Here is a 25,253-nt window from a genome sequence, read left to right as displayed (position 1 = left end):
AGGTACATGGGGGAGTTTCTTGCCTTTCGGGAAGTCTGAGGTCTTCTGTCAGTGTTCAGTAGGTGTTCTGTAGGAGTTGTTCCACATGTAGATGTAATTTTGATGTATTTGTGGGGAGGAAGGTGATCTCCATGTCTTACTTCTCCACCATCTTGAAGGTCCACCCAAGAAGTTACTTTAATCAGTCTTTTTCTGTGGACATGCAGCATTTCATTAGTATGTAGGGGTGATAGCTAAAACATTGGTGGGAATTTGGCATCCACCAATTGGAATGGCCCCAGGCATTAGGGCTGAGGGCGCTATTAAGGCCCCTTATTTAGCTGTGCATTAATTTTTATTTAGTTATTTATTTTTGTCAAGAGCCAGAGAGGAAATATTTTAGGCTTTGGGACCATACAGTCTCTGTTGTAACCACTCAACCCTGTTAACACAAGCCGCTGTAGAGAATACATACATGAATAAGTGTGCCTGTGTTCCCATAAAAGTCTATAGACACTGAAATTTGAATTTCATATTATTTTCACCTATCAAAAATATTATTCATCTTTGATTTTTTTCCCACCATTAAAAAATGTAAAGATCATTCTTAAAGGAGTCATTCAAAAATAGGCAGTGGGTCAGATCTGGCCCACTCTGGTCTAGAACGAGAGGTGGAGGTCTCCTTCACTTCACTTCCACTGCTGGCTCAACCACTAGCTTAGCTGTGGGACTCTGGGCACCAGTTAACTTCGGTGGCCCTCAGTTTCTTTAACAAATGTGTGCGGACAGGATGGGAGGAACACGAACAGATGAAACAGTGTTCCTTTTAGCTATAATATTACATTTCCTGATTCTATTAAAGGAGCATAAGTCAACCCAAGCAGTGTGGTGTGTGGGGAATGAAAATTCCTTAAAAGAAATACAAAGAAATACAAGAAATTCAAAGAAAGAGATGGAAATTATTTAAAAGAAAAACAAATACATCTTAATATTCTCAACATGAATTTTCGTTTTAATACGAGGAACAATGTCACAACTCTGATAGTGAGACCAAAATTTATCGTCTCTTAACTCTATTTGAAGGCTCATATCATTTCTTTCTGTTTCTCCAGTGCAATCCTTTTTTTCTTCCCTGGTTTTATTGAGGTGTAATTAACATACAATATTGTTTAAGTTTCAAGTGTACAACATAATGATTTGGTACATGTATATACTGTGAAATGATCACCACAATAAATTCATTTCACATCCATCACCTCACGTAGTTACAAGCGTTTTTTTCTTGGGATGAGAACTTTCAAGATCTACTCTCTTAGCAACTTTCAAACGTGCAATACAGCATTGTTAACTATAGCCACCATCCTGTACATTACATCCCCAGGACTTAGCAATCTTACAACTGGAAGTCTGTACCTTCTGACTACCTTTCACCCATTTTCCTCTGTCTTCATCTCCCCACATCTGGCAATCACCAGTCCCTTTTCTGTTTCTATGAATTTGGGTTCTTTTAGATTCCACTTATAAGTGAGAACATAACAGTATTCGTCTTTCTCTGTCTGACTTATTCTTCTTAGCATCATGCCCTTGCGGTCCATCCGTGTTGTCGCATGTTACCTTCATCTTTTAGTTACTGAACTGTGAGAAGGTCCAAGGGTTCCTTGGAGGAATGGCAAGAGGTGGAGCTGGTGGAAGGTAGACACCAGGGAGGCTCCGAGCAGCATCTGTTTACCAGCCAGTATATATTTCAGTGTTTAAGCAACCAGTGCTGCTGACCCTTGGCTGAATGTCAGCCAGACTGCTGTGTAGAGAGGTTCTGTTTGGGTGATCACCCTGCTCTAGCAAATCCCGTAGACCATTCTGGGTGACCTAGAAAGTTCTTGAAGGAACCCAATGCTCAGTTCCACTTTGAGGTCATGAGGTTGCTAAATATTACATAGGACATATTCAGTGAAAAATAATTTGTTGTTTATCTGAAATTCAGAATTAACTGGTTGTCCTGTATTCTATTTAATAAGTCTGGCAATCCTAGGTGTCAGTTTGAGAACAACATCCAAATGCGCCAAATGTGTGAATTGCCTTGGGGTAGCATCTATATGGGATAAACCCTCAGTCACCCCAGAGTGCCCATTTAGAGCGTGACCATTACACAGTTAGCCTTAAAGGGCAGTTTCTTATATTCCACTATTAGAAACTGTCATTAGCCGTGCTCCTCAGTTGCCAGTGCACTTTGAGCCAGACATGTCAAGGCAACTGAATCTGGACAGACCAGAGAGCAAGTGGGGCCTAACTTCTTAGAACAAGTGCAGTTTCTTAAAGATTCCATTTGAGATGACTATTCACCATGGAGGATAGTTTGTAAAATGTCTGTAAATAAGGGACGTGGGCAGGACAGAAAAAAGACACTAAAAGAGGTGTGGCCTGAGATGGACAAAAGGTATGCAGAGCAGAAAAGGCAAGCAGCCGTCAGAATTCTATATTGGTTGCATGAATTCTGAAAGTAGGATTTTGCATGCAGCTCTCAAAACACAAGCCTTGAACTCTTCTTGGTGTTGCTGGTTTCCAAGGATCATCTCCATCACCCCACTCGTGGGTCCCGGGATGCTCCTTATTGAATTAGCTTAATTGTCTGCGGAGGACACAGCATCGGGTTCCAAGTAATTGCATCTTATGAACGGAAAGATGTAATTACCAAGTCCACACCAAACCTTAAGTGTCTAAGCCAGTAACAAAACTGCCATGAATTGATCACTTCCTCAATGCCAGGCACCATTCTTTGAAGCATTATTGTACCTATTGTATTGATACAAATAAGGAGAGAGGTTCAGTAAAGGCAGGTGCAAGGATCTGAACCCAGGTCTGTCCGAGTCTGGACCTAGGTGCTTAAATGTGAAGCCCCTCTACCTCTCCACTACTTTGGATGCTTTCCTGATTTGTTTGTTTTCTTTTGTTTTGCTTTTAATTGAAGAACCGAATTCATTTCATGGATATGAGTTAGCTCTCATAATCAGTGAGAAGGATTGAGAACCGGGCTCAGAATTAGAAAGCTAGAACCACAACCAAAATCACCCCACAGAACTCAATCCAGTGAAGATTCTGCAGCTGCTCAGCTGGGACGCTGGATGCCTCAGACCTTGGGTCTTTACAATTGATGGGGAAACGCTGACGGGAACACGAGCAGATTTCAGGCCCTCACGTTCCTTCACTCCTAAAAGGCAAACTCTGTGGCCTCAATTGACTTTGACAGCAAAGAATGGATGCAGAGGGCTCTCTGATACAGTGCCTCTGCAGTACATGGAAAGGGCCACATCCTTGTTTTGTTTTCATGGAAGCCAACGAGAGCTTAAAGCTAAAGGCCGCAGGTGGACGTCCCCACGTCATTAGCATATTCATGACAATAGGGCTTGTATTTGCGAGTGAAGTGAATTTAGAACTAATAAGCTAGCTTGTTTTCTGAAGGCTTCATACATGCTTCATAAAGTATGCTTACTATTTACTGGATGTCTGTTGTGAATCAGGCAGGCACTGGGTTAGGAATATTAGCACGTTTAATTCTTAGAACAATCCTATGCGTTATTATTTTCCCTATTTTATACATGTAAATACTGGTTCATAGAAGTTAAGGAACTTGCCTAAGTGACACATCTTGCGTGTAACTAGTAAGTAATATCCCATAGTGAACCCAAATACATCTCACTTCAAAGCCATAGCTCTGGCCTCTCCTCTTTTTCTTTGCCCTCTCTTTAACTGTGTTTAAGAATAGGATCGGGCTTCCCTGGTGGCGCAGTGGTTGAGAGTCCGCCTGCCGATGCAGGGGACACGGGTTCGTGCCCCGGTCCGGGAATATCCCACATGCCACGGAGCGGCTGGGCCCGCGAGCCATGGCCGCTGAGCCTGCGCATCCGGAGCCTGTGCTCCGCAACGGGAGAGGCCACGGCAGTGAGAGGCCCGCGTACCGCAAAAAAAAAAAAAAAGAATAGGATCATAGGGACTTCCTTGGTGGTCCAGTGGTTGAGACTCTACACCCCCAATTCAGGGGGCCCTGGTTTGACCCCGGTCAGGGAACTAAGAGCCCGCATTCCGCAACGAAGATCCCGCGGCAGCGAGGATCCAGTGTGCCTCAGCTAAGACCCGGCGCAGCCAAATAAGTAAATAAATAATTTTTTTTTTTTTAAAAAAAGAATAGGACCATAGTTGTGACAATGCCTAGCTTACTTTCTACTTTGTAATTTTAATGCCTTTACATTGGTTTCCATATTTTTCTTTTAACGTGACTAAATGATGTGAGTATTAACTTCAAGGAATCATTACTGATCAAATCAGGGCTCGTAATTTGTGTCCTTTCTGCTCTCTGCCAATTCCTTCTAACTGCAGTGGCCATTTGGTTCCAGTAACCAGGTGATCACCTATTTTGCCCCCATGCTGATGTTTCAATGTGAAAGAGAACTGTTACAAAATTCTATAGCTCTTTGATTTATTATAATGAAAAGAAGGTACATTTAGAATCAGGTTGATCCAGTGCAGATCCTGGCTATGCCACTCATTGGTTGTGTAATCTTTGAATTGCCCTAATGTCTCTGAACCTCAGTATTCACATCTAAAGCAATGGCCAAACAGTAGTCACTAGCCACCTATGGCTATTAATTAAGACTAAATAAAACTTAATTCCTCAGTTACATTAGGCACATTTTAAGTGTTTAGAGGCCACCTGTGGCACTGGATTGCATGACACAGATACATTTCCACCATTACAGAAACTTGCACTGAATAGCACTAATAAAACGGGGTCGGGCTTCCCTGGTGGCGCAGTGGTTGAGAGTCCGCCTGTCGATGCAGGGACACGGGTTCATGCCCTGGTCCGGGAAGATCCCACATGCCGCGGAGCGGCTGGGCCCGTGAGCCATGGCCGCTGAGCCTGCGCGTCCGGAGCCTGTGCTCCACAACGGGAGAGGCAACAACAGTGAGAGGCCCGCGTACCGAAAAAAAAAAAACCAAAAAAAACACGGGGTCAATGACACCTTTCTCATAGAGTTATGGGGAGGATTAAGGTATTAGAAAACTTGCATAAAGAACCTAGCATGGTACCTACTTGGGACAACAATGACACCCTAAAAAAATGCTAGATCTCCCCCTTCTCTCCTCTCATGCATGTTCTTATCATCCACCTTCATTTTGTTTTAGGTAAATCTTCATCTTCCCTAATTTTTCTTTTGCCTCCTTTATATTTAAAAGTATTTAAGAATGATAACTAGATCTTTGGTGTTGGAACTAATATTCTCAAGATAACTTTTACTTTAAAAAAAATTAAGGAAGGACAGAAAAAGATACCCAGTTACAGCAGAGTCAGTGGCTGTCTAGTTTCACCACTCAGGAAGAACAAGAGTATAGACATCAAGAGATACATACAGTTTCTTAGATGCCAGATCTTCATCTACAACTTTCATCATGAGCAACTTTAGCCATAATGAAATGCTTTCTCCATGGACTCCATGCCTTCTGTAGTGGTTATTTCTGTGGGACATCACTATTACTCATTTAGGAAAAGCTCAAAACTCTTCAAAAACATGTCCCAGGAAATTCTGTACCTTAAAGAATGCTCCTGTTTTCTCTCCTCTTCAGCTTCACAAGGAAGTCAAAGCCTTTCCTTTTTCCTCTTAAAATATTTTATTTTGTCACAGACATTGAATCCATTTCCAAGGACTCTTTGATACTGCTTGGTGGAGCCCGTCTTAGAAATATCTGACAGTAAGACCCTAAGCAGTAATGTAATAACTATTTCAAGCTTGATTTTCGTATTTGTAAGAGTAAGGACATTTTTTTTTTTTTAATTTGCAATATGCGGGCCTCTCACTGTTGTGGCCTCTCCCGTTGTGGAGCACAGGCTCTGGACGCGCAGGCTCAGCGGCCATGGCTCACGGGCCCAGCCGCTCCGCAGCATGTGGGATCCTCCCGGACCGGGGCACGAACCCGCGTCCCCTGCATCGGCAGGCGGACTCTCAAGCACTGCGCCACCAGGGAAGCCCAGTAAGGACATTTTAAATGAAATGCGTACACCTTTGAAGTATAATGAGTTGGCCTAAAAACAGCAACAAAAAATGGTCCTTGCTCGGCTGTTAACGCCCTGGGCTGTCTCCCAGGCCAGTCATCATCTGGGAACTTCCCTTCCCCAAAGGGAGGGGAAGTCTCAGTGCTAGGGGACCACACATCGTCAGCATGTGTCAACAGACTCTTGAGAAAAGGATTTTCTGAAGAAAATCCAAATTCATGGATTTTTTTTTTCTGAAATGATTGAGTTGGTTTAAAAATCATCTTGGAACTCAGGAGTAATAAAGAACAGGTGAACTCTGTCACCATCTACAGTAGCCACCTGGGAACTCTTTAAGCTAATTGCTCTCTTCAGGCGATACAGATGGAAAACAATAATCCAGAGAGCACTGGCCCTGAAACACCCAAAGGGACCCCTTGAAAGAATTTTCTTTGAAGCTCAATTCACTCGTGGCGCAGATGTGGCATGGGGAGCCATTGTATGTAGTAGGCCTATCTATAAGGAACAATCCTGTTCAGACCAAATGGCTCCTCTGTCCAAGAGCATATATGAGGGAACTGGGAGGGCAGCTTCCTTCGTGGGCCGTCATTTCCTCGGTAAATACTTGCTTTATATTGACAAGGTTAAAAACAATTCTGTTGGTTGCTGGTTGATGTCCCTAAGAAAGTTATTCCTTTGCTATGAAAGCATGTCATATCCATACGGTACTTACTACGTGCCAGGCACTGATGAGTGTGAAACATATATTAGTTTATTTAATGCTTCTAATAACCCACGAAGTAGGTACTTTTCTTATTCCAAGTTTCTAGGTGAAGAAGCTGAGACACAGGTTGCTTATATAACTTGTCCAAGGTCAGGTTTCTTGCAGGAGCAGAGTAGGGTGTTAGCCCAGGACCCAGGGCCAGGTTCTTAACTGTGCGCACTGCCCTCATTCCTTGATCATTGCAGGATGACGTACCCACTGCTCTCTTCTCTTCTTCAGCTTCACGAGTATGCCTCGGCCTCCCCTCTTCCCTTTCAGAGTCTTCTAGTTTGTTACCGACATTCAACCCACTTCCACAGAAGTTTTGAATACAGCTCAGTGGAACCAGTCTTAGAAACATTTTGCACTAAGTCTGCTTGATGGAAAAAGGCCTTAATCACTGAGCCCTGTCCTTGCCATTGGCAGATGCAGCCTGTTTTCTTTTGAATCAATCAGTAAAAACAGCTGCTGGCTTCTCCGAGGCTGAGCCAGAGGGGCTATGTTGAGGGTTGCAGTAGTTGGCAGGGGGAATCCACGCTGTGAAGGCAGGGAAAGCACTGCCTGAGATGGAAGGAGAAGCCTAGCGAGGTCTCCGGCCCTGTCTTATCATTTGGCCTCATAACTCCATTTTGAAGATGTGGAAAATGAGTTTAAAGAAGATGCTGATCAGGAAGAAGGTAAGATCACGTGCCAGGGCAGTAGGGGGATGTGACACGGGGTGGACAGGAGTTGGGACGCCTCTTTTCCCACCTTAATGGCCGCACTTGCGCTGCGTGAGCTGGTACCAGTTACTTAGCTTCTCGACTTCAAATGTCTCCATCTTTAGAAGAAGAAAGTTGGGCTGGTTGACTTCTAGTCCTTCTAAAGACCTCTTCAGCCTCCCAACAATTTGATTCTTCCCAGCTTCTTCCATAATCTTACACTCCTTTCATCTGACACCTCATTCATTTAACACATGTCTTTTTGACTACTTGTGTGGTCATCATGTCCTTAGTTCTCACCATTTATATCAGACTTCACTTAGTTAAAGCACACTTCCTGAACCCAAAAAGCCCATCTCTGCCTATTCCCCCACTTATATCTTCATAGTTTACTTACTTTACTCAGCCCATTGCTCTAAACTCTTTCCTTCCCCAGAAATAGTTTCTACAATCTTACTTACTCTTATTAATTTTAACTGTTTTCTATTTTTCTCAAGCAATCGTCCCATGAACCTAGTTGAACCCCTAGAAGCTGGAAGCAGTTAGTCATTAAATGCAGGCCGGGAACTTGAAGTATACTGGATAAGGAGAAACATGAGAATCATTTAGCCCAACACCGTGAAATTAATCTCACTTGCTTTACTTTTCCCTTGCCTTTCTGGGATTTTATGAGAATATGGGAAGGCATTCTCTAAGCTGAGTGACATGGCAGAGGGCTGCAAAGAGTAAGTGTGTGAGGTGGGGGGCTTTAGGAAGTTTTTCTTTTAGGCAGTGTCCAGTTTCTGCAAATTGACTTAAAAATTTTTAATGCTCATTCCTCTAGTTGTTATTAGGATCAAGAAGCTAGGTTCTGCTGCTTCCAGGAGATGATATGCCTTTTTTGTTGTTTTTGCAACCATTCTTTTAGGCTTAGCTCACTAGGTATTGTTTGTTGGACTGATGTTCCCATTGCCATGAGGTAAAATTAGCTCCAGCCTCAATCTGAGAAGATGGTGAGATGGGAGGAACACAGAGAATTCATTGGTAGTAAATTCTGCACACAAATAGTGTTCCGTTTTCAAGTAGCTGGGTAGTGATTGTTTTTAACAAGTAGTTACAAAGAGCAACACGTGGGTTAAATCCTACCTAATATTCATCATGCCTGTTTCAACTAGTTTCCAAGGCAGATCATTTTTAATCTGCCTTTTGCACAGGTGTAGCTGTTAGAGAGCTTAAGTGTTTTGAGGTTAGAACAAAAGAGAGTCAGGTGAGGTCGAAAAGGAGAAAGTCTTGGCTGTCACTGGTTTTGTGTAGTAGGTACTTAATGAGTATGCATAGCAGGACAAGATAGAGAAATAACGTGCAAGAGAAGTTATTCTTCCCCCCCAAGAATGTTAAAGCATTAAGTGGATTCATTTTTCAAGACCACCCAACTAAGATCAAATTTGTAGGCTGCTTATTTGAACACTATGGTCTGAAACATTTTTCCATTCCCTAAATGACCAGATGTCGTAACATTTCTCATGGCCATGAGAACCAGTGGCCTGAAAGAGTCAGTATTCAAAGATCTCTGTAAACTACAATGCTTCTCTTTCTTACTCATCTTCATATTTTGATGGTCGCTGCTTCTTTCATTCAAAATTGTCTTACGTCCACCTATTGCTGTTTAGACCGAGTCTGGGGTATAAAGTACTCACTTACAGTCTATGAACAGGAATCACCTCTTTCTTGGCTGATTTCCTGTATTAAACTTCATGTTTCATGAAGGTGGAGGGCTGGAGTTTCTTCATCTTTATATCCCCGGAGCCTCGTACAGAGTCGGTGCTTAACAATGATTGTTGGATGAATGCATCTTTGTGATAGTTAAGCTTCCTAAATGAAGGAGAATTGTACGGGTGAGCTGGAAAGCCTCTTGATAGGTTTGAGTCCCGAGGATTGTGTCTTGTCTGTGACCAGTAGACAAGCCAGCTAGGAACTTTTGCTTGATTTTTCTAAGCACCCCCTCTAGATTTCCCCCCAAATGATGAGAGAAAAGAATGGTCATTCGCATATTGTTTTTTCTTTTTATGAAGTCAACCTTCTGTATCATCTCAAAGGGTAAAGTACAATACGTGTCCTAGCGAGAGACCACCAACTAACCGGGCTGACACTCTTGCACATTTCAAGATGCAGGCGTGTGTGGAGCCCTATTACGGCAGGATGCAGAGCTCAGGGTTTTGGAAGAGTGATTGTGGATTCTGGGGCCTGATTGCCTGGATTCAAGTTCCAGTTCCACCTGTGAACACGGGCAAGCTACATCATCTTTCTGCTCCTCTTTCTAAACATGAAAAAGAAAATAATACCAGCCTCATAGCTAGATGTACCAATCAGTTAATACACAATGGAGCACCTAGAACAGTGCTTATAAACACCCAGTAAATGTTAGGTATTATTAGTATCCTCCACTTACTAGCTGTGCACCTTGGCTTGGTTGTGTTCTCTTGACCATGGTTGCGTCACTTTTAAAACAAACCTAGTCGAGTCAAGGGACTGGGATCAAATCATCTCCCTGGGACCCAAGACTTCCCGCACTTTCCATGACATTGTATTGGTGTCCGTGGGTATTGAGAGGGTGCTAAAACTTTGTAATTCTGCTCCATGCCGTACTGTGGAAGAGCCATCAGCCCCTTCCAGTTTATGTCCCATTTTGCCCAAATCTGCTGAAAGCGCTTAGAAACTGATTCTGGAAATCTGGAAATCAATAATTATGTCTGAGAAAATAGAGCTTTCTCAGTTGAAGAACACCAAATACGTGCCATGTCTCCTCCCCTCCCCTGTATATTGGCTGGTCCACATAGTTCTTCAGAAGACTGATCTTATCATCTGATGTGATGATTCCTTTGTTTTCTGTCTCGAAGAAGCAGAAGTATGATTTTATCAACGGGCATTTCCTTGAGACAGGAAGCTTGTTCTGAGACGTACATGTCACCAATGAATTTTCCTCAGTGTTGTGGTGGCCTTTTGATTAACTGTGCCCTAGTTAATAATCCCCAAATATACTGGGATCAGGAGCAAACAGGAAAGTATTCGTTTAGATACAAGGTCAAATCAGGGATTAGGAAGTACTGTCTTAACTTTCCAATAGGAGTTGATGGGTTGTAATCATATGTACCCTTTCTGTGTGAGGGTTTCTTTTGAACGCATCATGCTAGAAATTTATCATTGTGATCAGAATTTCTTAGCATTAATACTTAGCGGGAAACACAATTCAAGCTAGCGGTGTGGAAGCCACAGCCATTCCCTGCTGCGGATAAAGCAAGACAGTTGTTTTGCTGGTGGCTACAGATTCCGTTTTGCATAATTTGTTTGCGTTTAACACTTGGGCTCAATCTTCTCGCAGCTTTGTTCAGAGAGCCGGTGATTACTATTAAACCATGATGACTATTAAGCCAGTTTGGTACTCCTGATCCAGCACAGTACCTTATCCGTCCCAGGCGCTTACTAAATGCCTGCTGACTGGATGGGATTTGAAAAACACTGAGACCTTCAGGTCCGACAGGAAGCTGCCCCAAGAGGCAGCAGGTATGCTGCTGGGAAACAGAGCTGCAATTTTTCCAAGTTCTTCATTGCCAGGTTCTCAGCATATAATCACCGTTGGAAACTACATTGAGCTGATGTTTGGTGGTGGTTTTGTCTTTCCTGTTTTTGTTTTAGGCAAATTGGGTCTGTGACAGAGACCTGATAGAGACCTTTCAGGTGTTTTTCCCTTTAGGGGAATGGGGCTCCTTGGGGACCTTTAGTGAATTGCTTTACCTAACAAGGCAGGTTGTGTGTTACTTTGTATCATGCCAGGTTTCAATTTGTTGGTTGGATGGCTGAAGCACAGAGGCTTTGGCCAGCAGGATTCATAAGGAAGCCAGGAAGCCAGAGCTGCTGAGCAGAAGCCCAAGGTTGGCACAGAGAGTGTGGAGGGTAATCATTCCTGCCAGGCTGGCTGGGGCTGTTTACTCTGCCACCCTAAGGCTGGTGGACGGTGGGCGTGGTGGGTGCGCTTGCCTAGGTACCTGTTTGTAGAACGCTGAGACACCGGGGCAGAGCTAAAACAGCAGTAATCCGAAACCAGTCGAGTTGGTTTTCCTTCTCCGGCTGGGGCAGCTAAAAATCTGCATTCGAGATGAAACCTGCAGGGAAGCGGAAGAAAGCACTTTAAAAAAAAAAAAAAAGCTTCAAGGGCATTCAATTAACTGCTTTTGAGAGTCCTGGGCTTCCTGACATGATCCGTTTCTTTCATTACTTTTCTTTCTTTGCTTTGGGCTTTGTAAGTGGCTGTTGGTCTGTGTGCACTGCTAGTTTTTTGTTTTTTGGGTTTTTTTTTTTTGGCCTGGATGGCACAAGCTTCTGGCCGTGATTGAGATGGCAATAGAGAGCCCGTAAGAAGTATTGCGGTCATTTGCTGCTGATTCACTTTTAAATTTCTTCAGCTGCTCCGGGGGGTGGGGTGGTTGAACGCCGTCAGGAGCTGCTTGCCGGCTCAGCACTTTCTGGAGCCTCACTTGCTCACCAATGAGGAAGTTGAAAGTGACCAGGAGAACGGCGGGCACTGGGGCGGAGCTCGCGGCGAAGTCCTGGGCTGGGATGAGTGGGGGCAGGCTGACTTTCCCTACGACAAAAAGCCTTTTGTCCCCGGGAATAAATACGGAAGTCCCAGAGGAGCAGCCTCCCCAGTCCGTGTGTAGTAAGGTGCGCAGCCTCGGCTGCCTCTGGGCATAAAGCTCCGCGGACTTTTTACAGTTGCCCCGGACGCCCCATCACCGCGCAAACCGGAAGGAGGGCTCGGGAGGGACCAGAGCCCGGCCAAGTGTGCTCGCTCCGCGACTGAGTCCCACCCGCGGGTCCTGCTGTTCTCTGTCCTGGAAGTTAAGAACCGGTGGAGTGGAGAAACTGAGAGGGCAGGGGAAGATCGCAGAAGTGAGAATCTGCCGCCCAGGGCACGGCTGGGACATGGAGGACGTGGGTAACGCTCCGAATGGCAGTGATGGCTCGGAACCAGGACAACCCGAAGCCGGACTTGACGTGGCCCAGTCGATCCTGACCAAGTTCTCTATGAAATCCCTGTTTGGGTTTACGAATAAATTGGAATCTGTGCAGCCTGGAGAGGAAGATGCGGTGCTGAAAGCCTTCCGCAGTTTAGTGGTGGATCCCACGCCTCAGCTGGAGGAGCCCAGCAGTGGCTTGGATCCGCCGGAGGCGGAGGCTCAGGTTCCACCTGACCTCGGAAATGATGGGAAGACTCCGAGGGTGGAGACAGAGACGAGGTTGGAAGGAAGCCGGGGAGAAGCAGAGGCAGGGATTTCTCTGCCTGGTCAAGAGCTGCTTCCACTGGCTGCTTTGAGTGTGTGCAGAGACAATGTCATTTTGGTTCGCGGGACCCTGGTGAACACCACCAGTGATTCTGACTCTGATGATGGAGGCCAGGAGCCAGAAGAGGGAAGCAACATCAATGGCCCAAAGTCCCCTAGTGGTGTTTTATCTGAGCCATCTGAGCAGTCCCAAGAAAAGCCAGGAGATGGGAGGGAAAATACTGCCCCTGGAGAAAGGGGTGATGCAGAGCCCAGTGGAGAAGGTCCTCAAAGGACTCTGCAGGAGATAAACAGCAAATTGGAGCCCGAGGATGGTGGCCTTCAGACAGAGCATAGCCCCGGCCAGCGACAAGCTGGAGAAGAAGGTTCCAAAGTTCTACCTGTGGTAACAGACCAGAACTCAAGTGTTGGTGTCACTGAGAACACCTCTCCTAAAAAAGAAGTCCCTGGAGAGAAGTCCTTCCAGCTCCCAGCTTTTTTTAGTGGGCTTCGTGTGCTGAAGAAGGGAGCCCCAGCCGAGGTCGGGGAGACCATCACTGAAATTAAACCAAAGGACGGGGACCTGGCTTTGCTTAAGTTGACCCAGCCTGTCCAGAGGTCCCTAGCACAGGCAGGGCCTCAGGCAGTGAAGATGGGAGAGAAAACAAATGATCCGAAGGCCGCTCCCACTCTCCTGGAGCAGCTCTCTCAGCTGCTCAACATTGACGTCCCCAAAGCCGAATCAAAGGCAGAAGACCCTGAACAGCCCAGGGGGGAGGAGAGGAGTGGCAGCACTCCCCAGGAGAGCCAGAGCGGCCCCGGAGAAGCCCAGACCCAGGGAGGAGAGGTCAAGCCAAAGCCGCCAGAGACTACCTTGGAGGCCTTTAGAGCCCTATTCATCCGTCCCCCCAAAAAGGGGACCACAGCTGACACCTCTGAGCTGGAAGCTCTCAAGCGCAAAATGAGGCATGAGAAAGAGTCCCTAAGAGCTGTGTTTGAGCGGTCGAGGTCAAGGCCAGGAGATGGCCCCTCGGATTCCAAAAGCGTACGTAGCGTTGGGTTTTGGGTTTTGTCATAAAATGTGATGCTGCTGTATTTCTTTTCAGGTTTCCTATCAAAGAGAATCTCATATACCGATCTTAGTGACCCTCTTCTAGGTGAAAGATGATTATAGTCAAGTTGACCTTGTAAGGAGTATGGAGTTGGACAGAAGCGTTTTCTTTCTTCCTTATCTTTTTCTGGGTTGTTGTAAGAGAGGTATAAGTAAAGGTGTGCAGGTCAGAAAGCGAAGCTGTCACTCTGAGTTTAAACATTAATAGGAAATGTGCTTCTAAAAACCAAGCAGCATGAGGAATCAATGCAATCTAGAACTATAGCCCAGATTTCCTCTCCACTTTATTATACCTCTGCGAAAACCGTGTTTTTCCTTTGAAAGTCTGCCACTTGGCGAAATACCTGTTTGTGATGTGATTAAAATGTTCTGTGTTGGTTACAAGGCATCTTGATTGAGCACTGGGTTAGTGTGAGACTTGGGTTTTAATTCTAACTGCCAATTACTGGCTGGGTGACCTTGATCAGCAAAAAGAAGAAAATAACCTTTAATCTTTATTTGGTTGTTGCGAAGATTAAATGAAGTTGGCACATAGTAACCGTCTAATTAGTGAAAGCTGTTACTATTAAAAAAATTATTCAGGTAATTTGTAAGGACTAGCAAGCACTTGTCCAGTGGATCTTAAAATTCATAAGGGCAACAAATAATATTTCTTGCTTAGTATCAATTTGGCATACAATTATCATTCCCTCATACATCAGTTAAATTTAAAGGTCTTTGGAAAAACTATCTTAGGTTGCAGTCAAAAACTAAATACAACATAGCATTCTCCTAGTTGTAAAAATCAACCCCTATAAAAATAGCTTGAATGTGAAAGCCAGCTCATTCATTTTTTTGTGTGTGGGAAAGAAAAAAAAGAAATGATCAATGTGGACATCTTAGAGAAGTGTATCTTGGCCTACAGGTAATGTTCATAGAAAATGCAAAACTAGTTTTTATATTATAAATAACCCTGGAGTTTGGGATATATTTCTAAACATCCCTATAAATGTACCCGATTATAGTATATTTGTATCTTCAGATCAAAGTGTACTTGTGATTTAAAAATAAAAGTTATATGCTAAAAATCATCTATTGAAGGTTGTGTAATACTTGGCCTTGAGTTATGTCTCTTTCCACCCCAACTGATCACTTTACATTTCTAGAAAAGGATCGTATTGGAGTGAGATGTTTCAGTTACAGTGAATGAGAGCAATGTGCCATTAAAATTAATTTCAGAGTTAGCACAGTTGTTCTCAGGGATTAATTGGCCCTGGCCACATTTCATTTAACTTACTCTTTTGTTTGCCCACTTTTCCAACAGCCTGACCACAGCCCCACTGAGCAGGACGATAGGACTCCTGGCAGACTCCAAGCTGTCTGGCCGCCCCCAAAGACAAAAGACACAGAAGAAAAAGTGGGATTGAAGTACACTGAAGCAGGTAATGGGAAAAGAAGCCAGGTACCAGGAATGCATCTCTTGCTGCAGTCGCTTTTAGTTCTAGCTCAGTAGCCTCACAGAATTTAAGTTTTTGTTTCATTATAAAATGTAATGCCGAAGGCTTTTCTTTTTGGTTTTGCTGTTAAAGTGAACCCTTGCACACTTATCGTTAATGAATCTCTTAGAGATGAAAGGTGAACGCCGTGGAATGAGTGAAGGGGGGCACATGTGTAAAGGAGGAGAACCTCGGGGGAACTAATGGAGAAGGTAGATTACAGATTCCTCAGGAAGCAGGTGGTTGGCCCTCACAGAGTGTCGTGTAAGCTGGCAGGGTTGCTGGCAGAGGTAGAGTACCAGACTCCAGAGCTGTAATCTGATGTGTTCTTTGTCTTTGAGTAATGCTTTTGAGCCACAGGAACCTTGTGCAGAGTGAACGTACAGATACCATATCAGTTACTCTTTCACTTTTGTTAGACAAAGCTTTATTTAATGCATGGTCAGTTTCAAAGCAATCTAACTCCCTGGAAACCTTCCCGGGAGCTTTGCTTGAATATATTTAAGTAGAATGGGAATCTAGATATTTTTACTCTTTAAGTGAAGGGTTCGTGTGAAATTTAAAAAAAAAGAAAGAATGAGAGGAGGATATATCTTAATTGTATACATGTGTGTCTCTGTGTATCTCTGATGAAACCTTTGTCTTCTTCCTGATATTTGAAGATCACTTAACACAGACTTACATTTTGTTGGTTGTCTTAGGTATGTGTGTATATTACCAGTCTGTATGGTTATACAGAAATACTTCTTTCAGTTCCTATTGGTTGATGACATAAGTGGATCAAAGTTTGGGTGGTTTAGTAATACACAGGTTTTTTTTGTAAGATGATAACATTACAATCAGCGATTGAGGACACAGCTGAATCTACAGCCTGATTGCTTTAGCCGCCATTTACACAATTGCAAACGTCTGACTACCCCAAGACATCAACTGCTTCATGACACTTTTTTCTGACCTGCTTGAATGACAGAAAGAAAGCTATTACAGCCTTGGTGAAAATGTATGTAGCTGTTGCATTCTTCTTCTGTACGTTTCATTTTTCCAAAATCGGATTGTTTTTGACTGCAATACTGTACCACCTACCAAGTTGTCTTTCCTATGATGTGGCACAGTTTGAACAGTGAAAAGTCCTGAAGTTCGCTTTAATGAAAATCCAGAATCCTATAAGTTCTTATTCCTAGTTTATGTTGGGGTGGCCATCTTCTTTGTGACGATGAGCATTTGCTGAGTAGAGAAGGAAGTGGCATAAACAGCTTTTCAATCTACTTCAAGTCATATTTGGGGGCATTTATACTCTACAGAGATTCCTTAGTCTTTGCTTCTGTCCTCTTCCGTTTCCAGAAGCTCAGAGGAGTGCTATCATTACCTTGCAGTGTAATTACAGTCAAAGTCAGTAGCTGTCCCAGTCTCTCTCTCTTTTTTTGTTTGTAATGAAATGCGTGTTCTCCAAGCTGTCTAAGGTCTCGGATGAGATGGGGAAAAAAGGAGGGAGGAATTGATGAATAATGACAGTTCTCTTGGGTTCGTTCTGATGGCACAGTGACAGCTTGCAACAGAGAGAAGGCTGGCTGTTGTCTGGAGAAGGCACCTAGGTCCCCAGCCAGTTCCCATGGGTGGCAGTACTGTGTCTTACTTACCGTGCTCCCGGCCAGGTCTGGTGCTCATTTTCTTGAGAGTCTTGTAGCGCTAATCACTGCTGATACACTCTGGAGGTTATCAAAGAAGATACTCCATGCCTGTAGGAAACTTTTTTTTACCCCATTACTCAGCCAACATATGGTTGTCTTGCCATTTACTGCTAATCTTTAGGAAGTTAACGTTTTTCTTGTGATTTTCTTGAGCTCTGTTGTTGAGAAATCTGGAGTCTTATAAGCATTTGGTTTATAACTTAACATATTTTGTGGTATTTCCATTGGTCTCCCTGCCCTTAGGGAAGTAGATTAAAATTGCCACTCTGTAGGGAGCACAGAGACAGAAAAATTCGTTCCAAAATATTTCAGGGTGTTTGAAGTCTTATGCTTCTACATCGTCAGTGCTCTTAATTTTTCCTGGCATGTATAAGTCATTAAATTAGTGAAAGGGGAGAGCATGACTATTTATATTTCAAGTGTGCTATTGGAGTTCTGTGCTGTTGACATCGAAGCCCAGTCCTTGGCAGGGCTGGCAAAGAGATGGTGATTTTCATCATGAGTCTCTCACTGTCCTTGTGTTGCCCTCGGCTGCTTTGGATGTGCCACTGCTTGTGTTTCCCTCTATTCAGAGTTTATCATTCGATGATCTTTTTCTGAGGGCCTAGGAGATCACCTAATACTGTAAACTCACTTTTGTTCAAGGATAAAAAAGAAAGAGCTGACCTAAGGGAAGCTGTCCCTTTAAACTATGGCTTCTGGAGTCCTCTTTGCCATGTGAGGGTAGCTGACCACTGATGCTGGTGCCCACTGCCTAGGATGCACTCTCCTGCCACTGCCAAAGTTACCAGCAGCGTCTATAGCTGCTGACGCTGCAGCTAACTCCCCTGGCAGCTAAAGCCTTCAGCTTCCACTAGAGCCTCTGCTGCCATTCTGATGACAGTGTGTCCGCCATTAAGGGCACTTCCACTGCCATTCTGTGAGCTCTTGGAGCCTTGGTGATGCGCCGGTTGAGAGGCACTAGGCCTCACTAGAGCTGTCACTCAAGGGACTTGCACAGGTGCTGGAGTTGACTTCTACCATGCAGGGAGGGTCCCCTGTGTTCAGTCACACTGCACTTGAATTGCTCTGCTCAAATGAGAAAGAATTACTTTCTTCCAAGTCCTGTGCTGTGCTTTCACACATTATTATCAATGCAATTCTGCTTTGTGTTTGGGATGCCTCACAGCTATTACGAGTGAAAAGAGCATTTCCCTCTATTCCTTGGAATTGGGCTGGGGACAATCTGAGTGACAGACTCCTTGTTCTCAGAGTTGTCTTTCCTCCTCTAGATACAGGAGCTTGCTCTCCAAACAAGCTTGGGGAAATAGTCTTGCTTTTCTAGGAAGAATCTTTTAGTGGGCTCCATGTGTCCTTTTTTTTTTTTTTTACGGTATGCGGGCCTCTCACTGTTGTGGCCTCTCCCGTTGTGGAGCACAGGCTCACGGGCCCAGCCGCTCCGCGGCATGTGGGATCTTCCCGTACCGGGGCATGAACCTGTGTCCCCTGCATCGGCAGGCGGACTCTTAACCACTGCGCCACCAGGGAAGCCCCTCCTTGCCTCCTTAAATGATTAATCAACTCAGCTGAGTCCCTGCCACTTTCTTGTGCTGCAGACCAGAAACATCTGGATGGAGTAAACTTGATTACCTTGTGAAGCCCGGGGCTAAGTAAAACCCAATCACAGCCAAGTGAAAAGGTGTGCTATGAAACAATACAAGGGAATCTAAAAGAAAAATATGTCTACCTTTAAATTTAATGCTGCAAAAGCAACTTATCTCATGAGAATCAGAGAACCAGTGATCTGTTCGTCCTCTAACATGCTGTCTTGTACGTGGTGAGGTTACATAAGTGTTAGTAACATGCCCAAAGTCTTTAAAAAAAGGACTGGAAATTATAAAGATCTAGGTATCATAGAATAATCATAGAGGTAACATGGGGTTAAACTTTTATCTCAAACTTGAATAAAAGAATTTTCTAAACCACATTAGGTCACTTTTTTCTTTTTGCTTTGTGAAGAATAAATGCACTTAGCCATATTTATTTTTTTCTTTGGATAATTATACTATTACCATATCAGCCAAGGTCCTGTCAGGGATCAGGTGAGGATGATTTGATTGAGAGTTTTTGTGGACAGGGTTTGGGAAAAGCAATGAGAGATGAAGCAGCTCTCTGGGGTTAGTAATCATGGGAGGTGTTTACAGCCCTAGACCTGAAGGGGCAGGGCGAGGAGAAGCTGCTGGAAAACCCAGAATGTCAGAGGGAGGCCGAGTGTTGTGGAGGGGGCTGCCGGACAGGAGCGATGGCCTTCACTGGAGGGATGCATCCAATCCACGGTGACCTGGTGGCCGGAGGGAATTGTGGGCATAAATGCCCTGACTTCCTTCTCCTGCTCTCTGGTCCCCTGCCATCTCTGCCCTTCACCAAATCCAAAGAGAAGTCAGAGGATCAGGATCCACTTTAGGCCAGACAACAGAGCCCAGAAAAGGACCCAGAAAGGGGGAGAGTGGGTCTAGGAGGCAAATAGAAGATACTCAGCACAGTTTCACCTGGAGTCAGTTGGCAGTGTAAGAAGGTTCTAAAGCCCATCAGTCTGTACGAAGAATTGGCACCTGACCACACAGGGGTCTGATACAAGGGCACAAAGAAAAACTCCTGCTTTGTATCCCGTGGGAGGGTTATGTTTTCTACTGCAGTCAGTTCATAGAAAATATAATGGCTATCATCGAGAGTATTGCTCTTTGCACACCTACTTCACCTTAGTGTAAAGGCTTTGTACACTGATCTCAGAAAATCTTCCATATGCTTTCAATGTTTCCCAATATTACAAAATAAAATAAATATGGAAATATCCAGAAATATCACGGAGCAAAACAAACTCTCTAGAATGTGTTTCATAGAGAGATCATTGCCACCATGTTGAATTATGATAGGCCTATGTGAATTTAATACTTAAAATTAAAAAAAAATTTTTTTTTAATTAACTGATTTATTTTTGGCTGCGTTGGGTCTTCGTTGCTGGGCGTGGGCTTTCTCTAGTTGCAGCGAGCGGGGGCTACTCTTCATTGGGTGTGCGGGCTTCTCATTGGCGGTGACTTCTCATTGCGCAGCACGGGCTCTAGGCGTGCGGGCTTCAGTAGTTGTGGCATGCGGGCTCAGTAGTTGTGGCTCATGGGCTCTAGAGCGCAGGCTCAGTAGTTGTAGTTGCTCGGCGGCATGTGGGATCTTCCCGGACCAGGGCTCGAACCCATGTCCCCTGCATTGGCAGGCGGATTCTTAACCACTGCGCCACCAGGGAAGTCCCATACTTAAAATTTTTATCACACTGTACAGACTTTTTACACTTGAAATTGTGACTATCTTTGATTTTTACTACATTTAAACAATAATTATATTTATAGAGATTTCATGTTTTTCAAGTTATTATGTGTAATAATGAAAATAACAATGCTATAAATATTTTTGTTCATAGGTGTTTTCCTTTAATTAGAACACACTCCTTGTGGAATTGCTATATATAAGTGTATATGCCGTTTTCAGGTTTTTGGTGCATATCAATTGCCAAACTTAATTTTTTTTTTTTTTTGTGGTACGGGGGCCTCTCACTGTTGTGGCCTCTCCTGTTGCAGAGCATAGGCTCCGGACGCGCAGGCTCAGCGGCCATGGCTCACGGGCCCAGCCGCTCCGCGGCATGTGGGATCTTCCTGGACCGGGGCACGAACCCGTGTCCCCTGCATCGGCAGGCGGACTCTCAACCACTGCGCCACCAGGGAAGCCCCAAACTTAATTTTTTATCTAAAGTTATTCAGTATGAAATCAGTACTCTTAAAACACTAAAAATGCTTTTCCCTCTTATCATTTGCTTTTTATTTTACTTGTATTTTCTGGTATAGAAGTTTTAAATATTTATATAGTCAAATCTACCCTCATTTTATTGTATAACTTTTCTTTTGGCTTGAGAGGACCTCCCCTACTCAAAGATCAGCTCTATGTTTAAATTTCTTAAGTGATTTCTTTCCACCTCTTCCTTCCTTGTCTTCTTGTTTTCCATTTCATGTTGAAAACTTACTTCGGTGCCTAGCCCGAGGAAGAGAGCTAAGACAGCTTCTGTTTTTCTAAGTAGTTAATTGTACAGCAGGCTTCTGAAGTAATTATTCCTCTCCATGATAAGTTTAGCACTGTCTTGGGCTTTCTGTTCTCTTTTTGTATTTTGTACCAGTATCTTAATTATTGCAGCATTATAATGCATCTCAGAATCTGTTCAAGTTCTCAAGCATACTTTTAAAAATATTTTTTTAGCTTTCCTCTTATTTATTCTTCCAGAAAGCCTTAGCCTACTTGGTCAAGTTTCAGAAGGATTGCTTTGGGACTTTTATTGGAATTGCATTAATTTAGAAATTAATGTGAAGGTGGGAATGAGATCTTCAAAATGCTTAGTATTTCTACGCAGGAACATATCTTATAAAACTATTCAAGTTTTCTTTTCTGACTTAATAAACTAGATACATAGATGTGTAGATATAGATATATATCTTGTATTTTTTCTAAATGTATTCCCAGGAATGTTATTTTTTAAAAAAATACATGATATGAAATTGTATCTTGTGATTTATTTTTCATAAAAGTCAAGTGCATTCCTTAGAATCTAGTGACTCATGCATGCTAGATGCTCTGTAGATTTCCCTCCTGAGGTCCGGGCTAGACTGAGTGAGGGGCACTTTTGGACCAACTGATCTCAGGGGTCCGTCCCTCAGTTTTACTCTGGTTCGTGGTTCTTAGTGTTCTCAGGCTCTTTAAAAAACCTAATGATGATAGAAAGCTGTGGAAGAAGACCCTGCAGTTAATTTTGCATCTGCGGTATTTCAGACCCTCCCCCCACCCCATAACCATTTGTGGACACATCCCCCCATCTCCTGCCACCTCCCCGGGTGTAGATGAAGAACCTTTGCTGCAAATGCTCAACCTAGAGCTGGGCTTCCTTTCCTCTTCGTCTCCTATTTTGTGTTACGACGAATGGCCTGAAACATCTCCTTATTTATTAGGATATTTAAAAAATATACCATCATGATTTGTGCCTGAGCATCCTGAGAGGAGATGAAGCTAATGTTTGTGAGATTAAAATGGCATCATTTGGGAAACTGGCAGTGACTTAATTATCCATGGGGAAAAAAAAAGGAGAAAAAGGACGAAGAAGGAAAGCTCTCACGTTTTCTGAAACAAAATGAACTTTCTGCATGCATCTGGAAAAGCCCTTCTCAGCACTGGCTGCACCTCAGAGCTGGGCTGGGGGCTGGCACATGGGCCACCCTACTTAGGGCGAGTGCTGCGGCTTTGGTAGTAAAGAGAAGCTAGGTTGAGGCATCATGGTTACTGTGAACAGGCAAGCTGTCACTGTGTGTGGCATCTCTTGGGGATAACTCACACCGCCTTGAAACTTGGAGTAGCTCAGGGACATCCCTAGTTAGAGTATTTTAGGTAACCCATCCCTCAACTTAATAAAGATCCGCCTACTTTCTGGTTTGTGTCTAATTTAGGTTCCCTTGGTTATAAAGTGACAGAGCTGTGTGCCACCCTCCCTGGTGAGTCAGACATTCTTGCCTCACCAGCCAGGGAGAGCTATAAATATCTTGGCATATTTTATTGGCCTACAGTACCTTTAAAAAACTTATTCATTCACAGCTAACAGGCTGCATTAGCCATGAATGGACTTGCCTTTAAGGTCATATGTCTAGACAGATTATCCTAAGTGTCTTCTTTCACAGTCTAGGCTATAGGTTTATTCATTGTATATTTCACAGGACTTTGTGGTATGTTGCCATCACTTGCATGGAGTTATGATGATGGCCCAGAAATTGGAAGCTGTACAGATTAAAGACCAGGAAAACCTTGCGTCTTATAGCTGTAGAAAGAGGTCATACTGGGAAACCAGAGGCGACATGAGTGTGTCAGGCTTCTACTTACTGTATATCTGGGAGCTGTGAGGAGGGAGATTGGCTTCCCCAACACAAATGGGAACTAAGGCTTGATATTATGCAGAGGGAATCCCAAAGTATGGACCAGTGACTCAGGAATCATATGTTGTATTCCAGGAAGTATTAGTAAAGGTCTTTAGCTCAGAGGAAAAGAGATTAAAAGAGAGATTAAAAATTCTGTATCTTAAGAGATTAAAATATAGAATCTGAAATTTTAGAATATTAAAAATTTAGAGCTGCAAGCATCTTAGAAATAATGTAATTCATCCTATTCGTTTTACAAATGAGAGCCAGAGGTTATGACTTGCTGAAAGATACACGTAATTAATAAGAGAGCTGAAATGACAATTGGAAGTCGTTGGTGGGGGGGGGCATTGGAGAGTGATGGATTTTTTTTTTTTCTGCCAATATACTGACAATTAAAGCTCCAGCAAGGAAAGCACAGGGAACAGGAGCATTTAAGAATTATGCTGCTTATTATAAAGCAAAGAATTATGAGACCACAGTGAGTCCATCTGCATAATAAAGGAGAGGATATGAGTACCATACCAGCTCACCAGACACATCCACAGAAATTGTCTGGGTCATTTCATGCTGCTTTTTGACTCATAAAAATAGAAAAGGGGAATTTTAATGGCATCTTTAATGCTTTTGAGGCTCACTTAAGCAATGTAACGCAAATAAAAATGCTTCTGGTTTGTGGATTCTTGCGAAGTTCAGGTGGGGCTCTTTGCTGGGCCCAGTTTGTGTGCTGAAGTGTAGGGTGCATATGTATTTGATTTTAGGAGGTCCATGAACAAATATTTTTATCTTAACGGTTGTGTATTTCAGTAGTTTTATTGTTGTTTTAGAGAAAATGAGTACTAAAATCCACTTTGAAGCTGCTTTTGGGCAGATGAGACTGAAATTTGATATGCCATATCCTATGCCACACCTTCACAGATACCTCCTTTCAGTATTTTTCTTCCTCAGAATTTCTATCCAGGTGGCCCCATTTTTCTTCCCTCCCTCAAATCTTCATCTATCGCCAGCTGCCCAGTGCTTGTTCTCTGTATCCTCCACCAAGCAGCCACTCTACAGTTCCAGCCTCAGCACCCTCCCCTCCTGCCCTGCCACACCTTTTCACTTGCAGCCCATTGAATTCCTTCCACTGAACTACCTTTACTGTGCTGGAGCTGCGCACTGGCTCAGCAAAGAAAGGGCACTCACTCCTTCAGATCCCTCCGCCAGAGACGGCAGCCGGGGCATCGTAAATGCTTTCCTTTTTGGTAGAAAGAACAAATGACTGTATTTGTGAGGAATAACTAAAAGCAAAGTTTCAATAGCCAAACTCTGGAGCATTCGTCCCCAGATGAAGGATGAGAACATAGGATGGGAAAGGTAGAAGACTGTCTCAGCGAGAAAGGAAAATTGAACTAGGGAAATCTTAGGGACATGCTTAACTTTGGAATTTCCTTTACTTTGGGTTTTGTGGGTTTGAGCATCAAATAGACTTGAGTTTGAAGTTTGACTCTGCCATGTACTAGCTGTGACCTGAGTTGATATCCCTCTTTATAAAAAAGGACAATGATGATAATTTAAAATAACTATTGTAAAGATAAAAGGAGATAATATATGAAGTTCGATGGCATCACAATTAGCCTTTTATCTTATTTTATTATTTTTAAAATTAATTTATTTATTTTTGTGGTACGTGGGCCTCTCACTGTTGTGGCCTCTCCCGTTGCGGAGCACAGGCTCGGGACACGCAGGCTCAGCGGCCATGGCTCACGGGCCCAGCCGCTCCACGGCATGTGGGATCCTCCCGGACCGGGGCACGAACCCGTGTCCCCTGCATTGGCAGGCGGACTCTCAACCACTGTGCCACCAGGGAAGCCCCTAAAATTTATTTATTTTTTGACTGCACCGAGCAGCTTGCGGGATCTTAGATCCCCAAGCAGGGATTGAACCTGGGCCCACAGCAGTGAAAGCACGGAGTCCTAACCACTGGACCGCCAGGGAATTCCCACAATTGGCTTTTTTTTTTAATTCTTATTTATTTTTGGCTATGTTGGGTCTTTGTTGCTGCACACGGCCTTTCTTTAGTTGTGGCGAGCAGGGGCAACTCTTCGTTGCCGTGCTCTGGCTTATCATTGCAGTGGCTTCTCTTGTTGCGGAGCATGGCCTCTAGGCGTGTGGGCTTAGTAGTTGTGGCTCGCAGGCTCTAGAGTGCAGGCTCAGTAGTTGTGGCACACAGGCTGAGTTGCTCCGCGGCATGTGGGATCTT

At 43.8% G+C, this 25,253-nt stretch overlaps 1 protein-coding gene across 1 annotated transcript in view; it reads left to right on the top strand.

Annotated features, from left to right (window-relative positions):
- The window catches only part of FMN1 (formin 1), a 405,529-nt gene that overhangs the window by 87,904 nt on the left and 292,372 nt on the right, over nucleotides 1–25,253 (top strand). The window contains exon 3 of the mRNA XM_060294520.1: nucleotides 15,177–15,294. Coding sequence (XP_060150503.1) covers nucleotides 15,177–15,294 — 118 coding nt within the window. The remainder of the gene's footprint in view (nucleotides 1–15,176; nucleotides 15,295–25,253) is intronic.

The sequence above is a fragment of the Globicephala melas genome, chromosome 2, assembly GCF_963455315.2.
Source record: "Globicephala melas chromosome 2, mGloMel1.2, whole genome shotgun sequence".
Taxonomy (NCBI): Eukaryota; Metazoa; Chordata; class Mammalia; order Artiodactyla; family Delphinidae; genus Globicephala; species Globicephala melas.
Note: the sequence above shows the minus strand (reverse complement) of the source record. Positions and strands in the feature narration are given on the sequence as shown.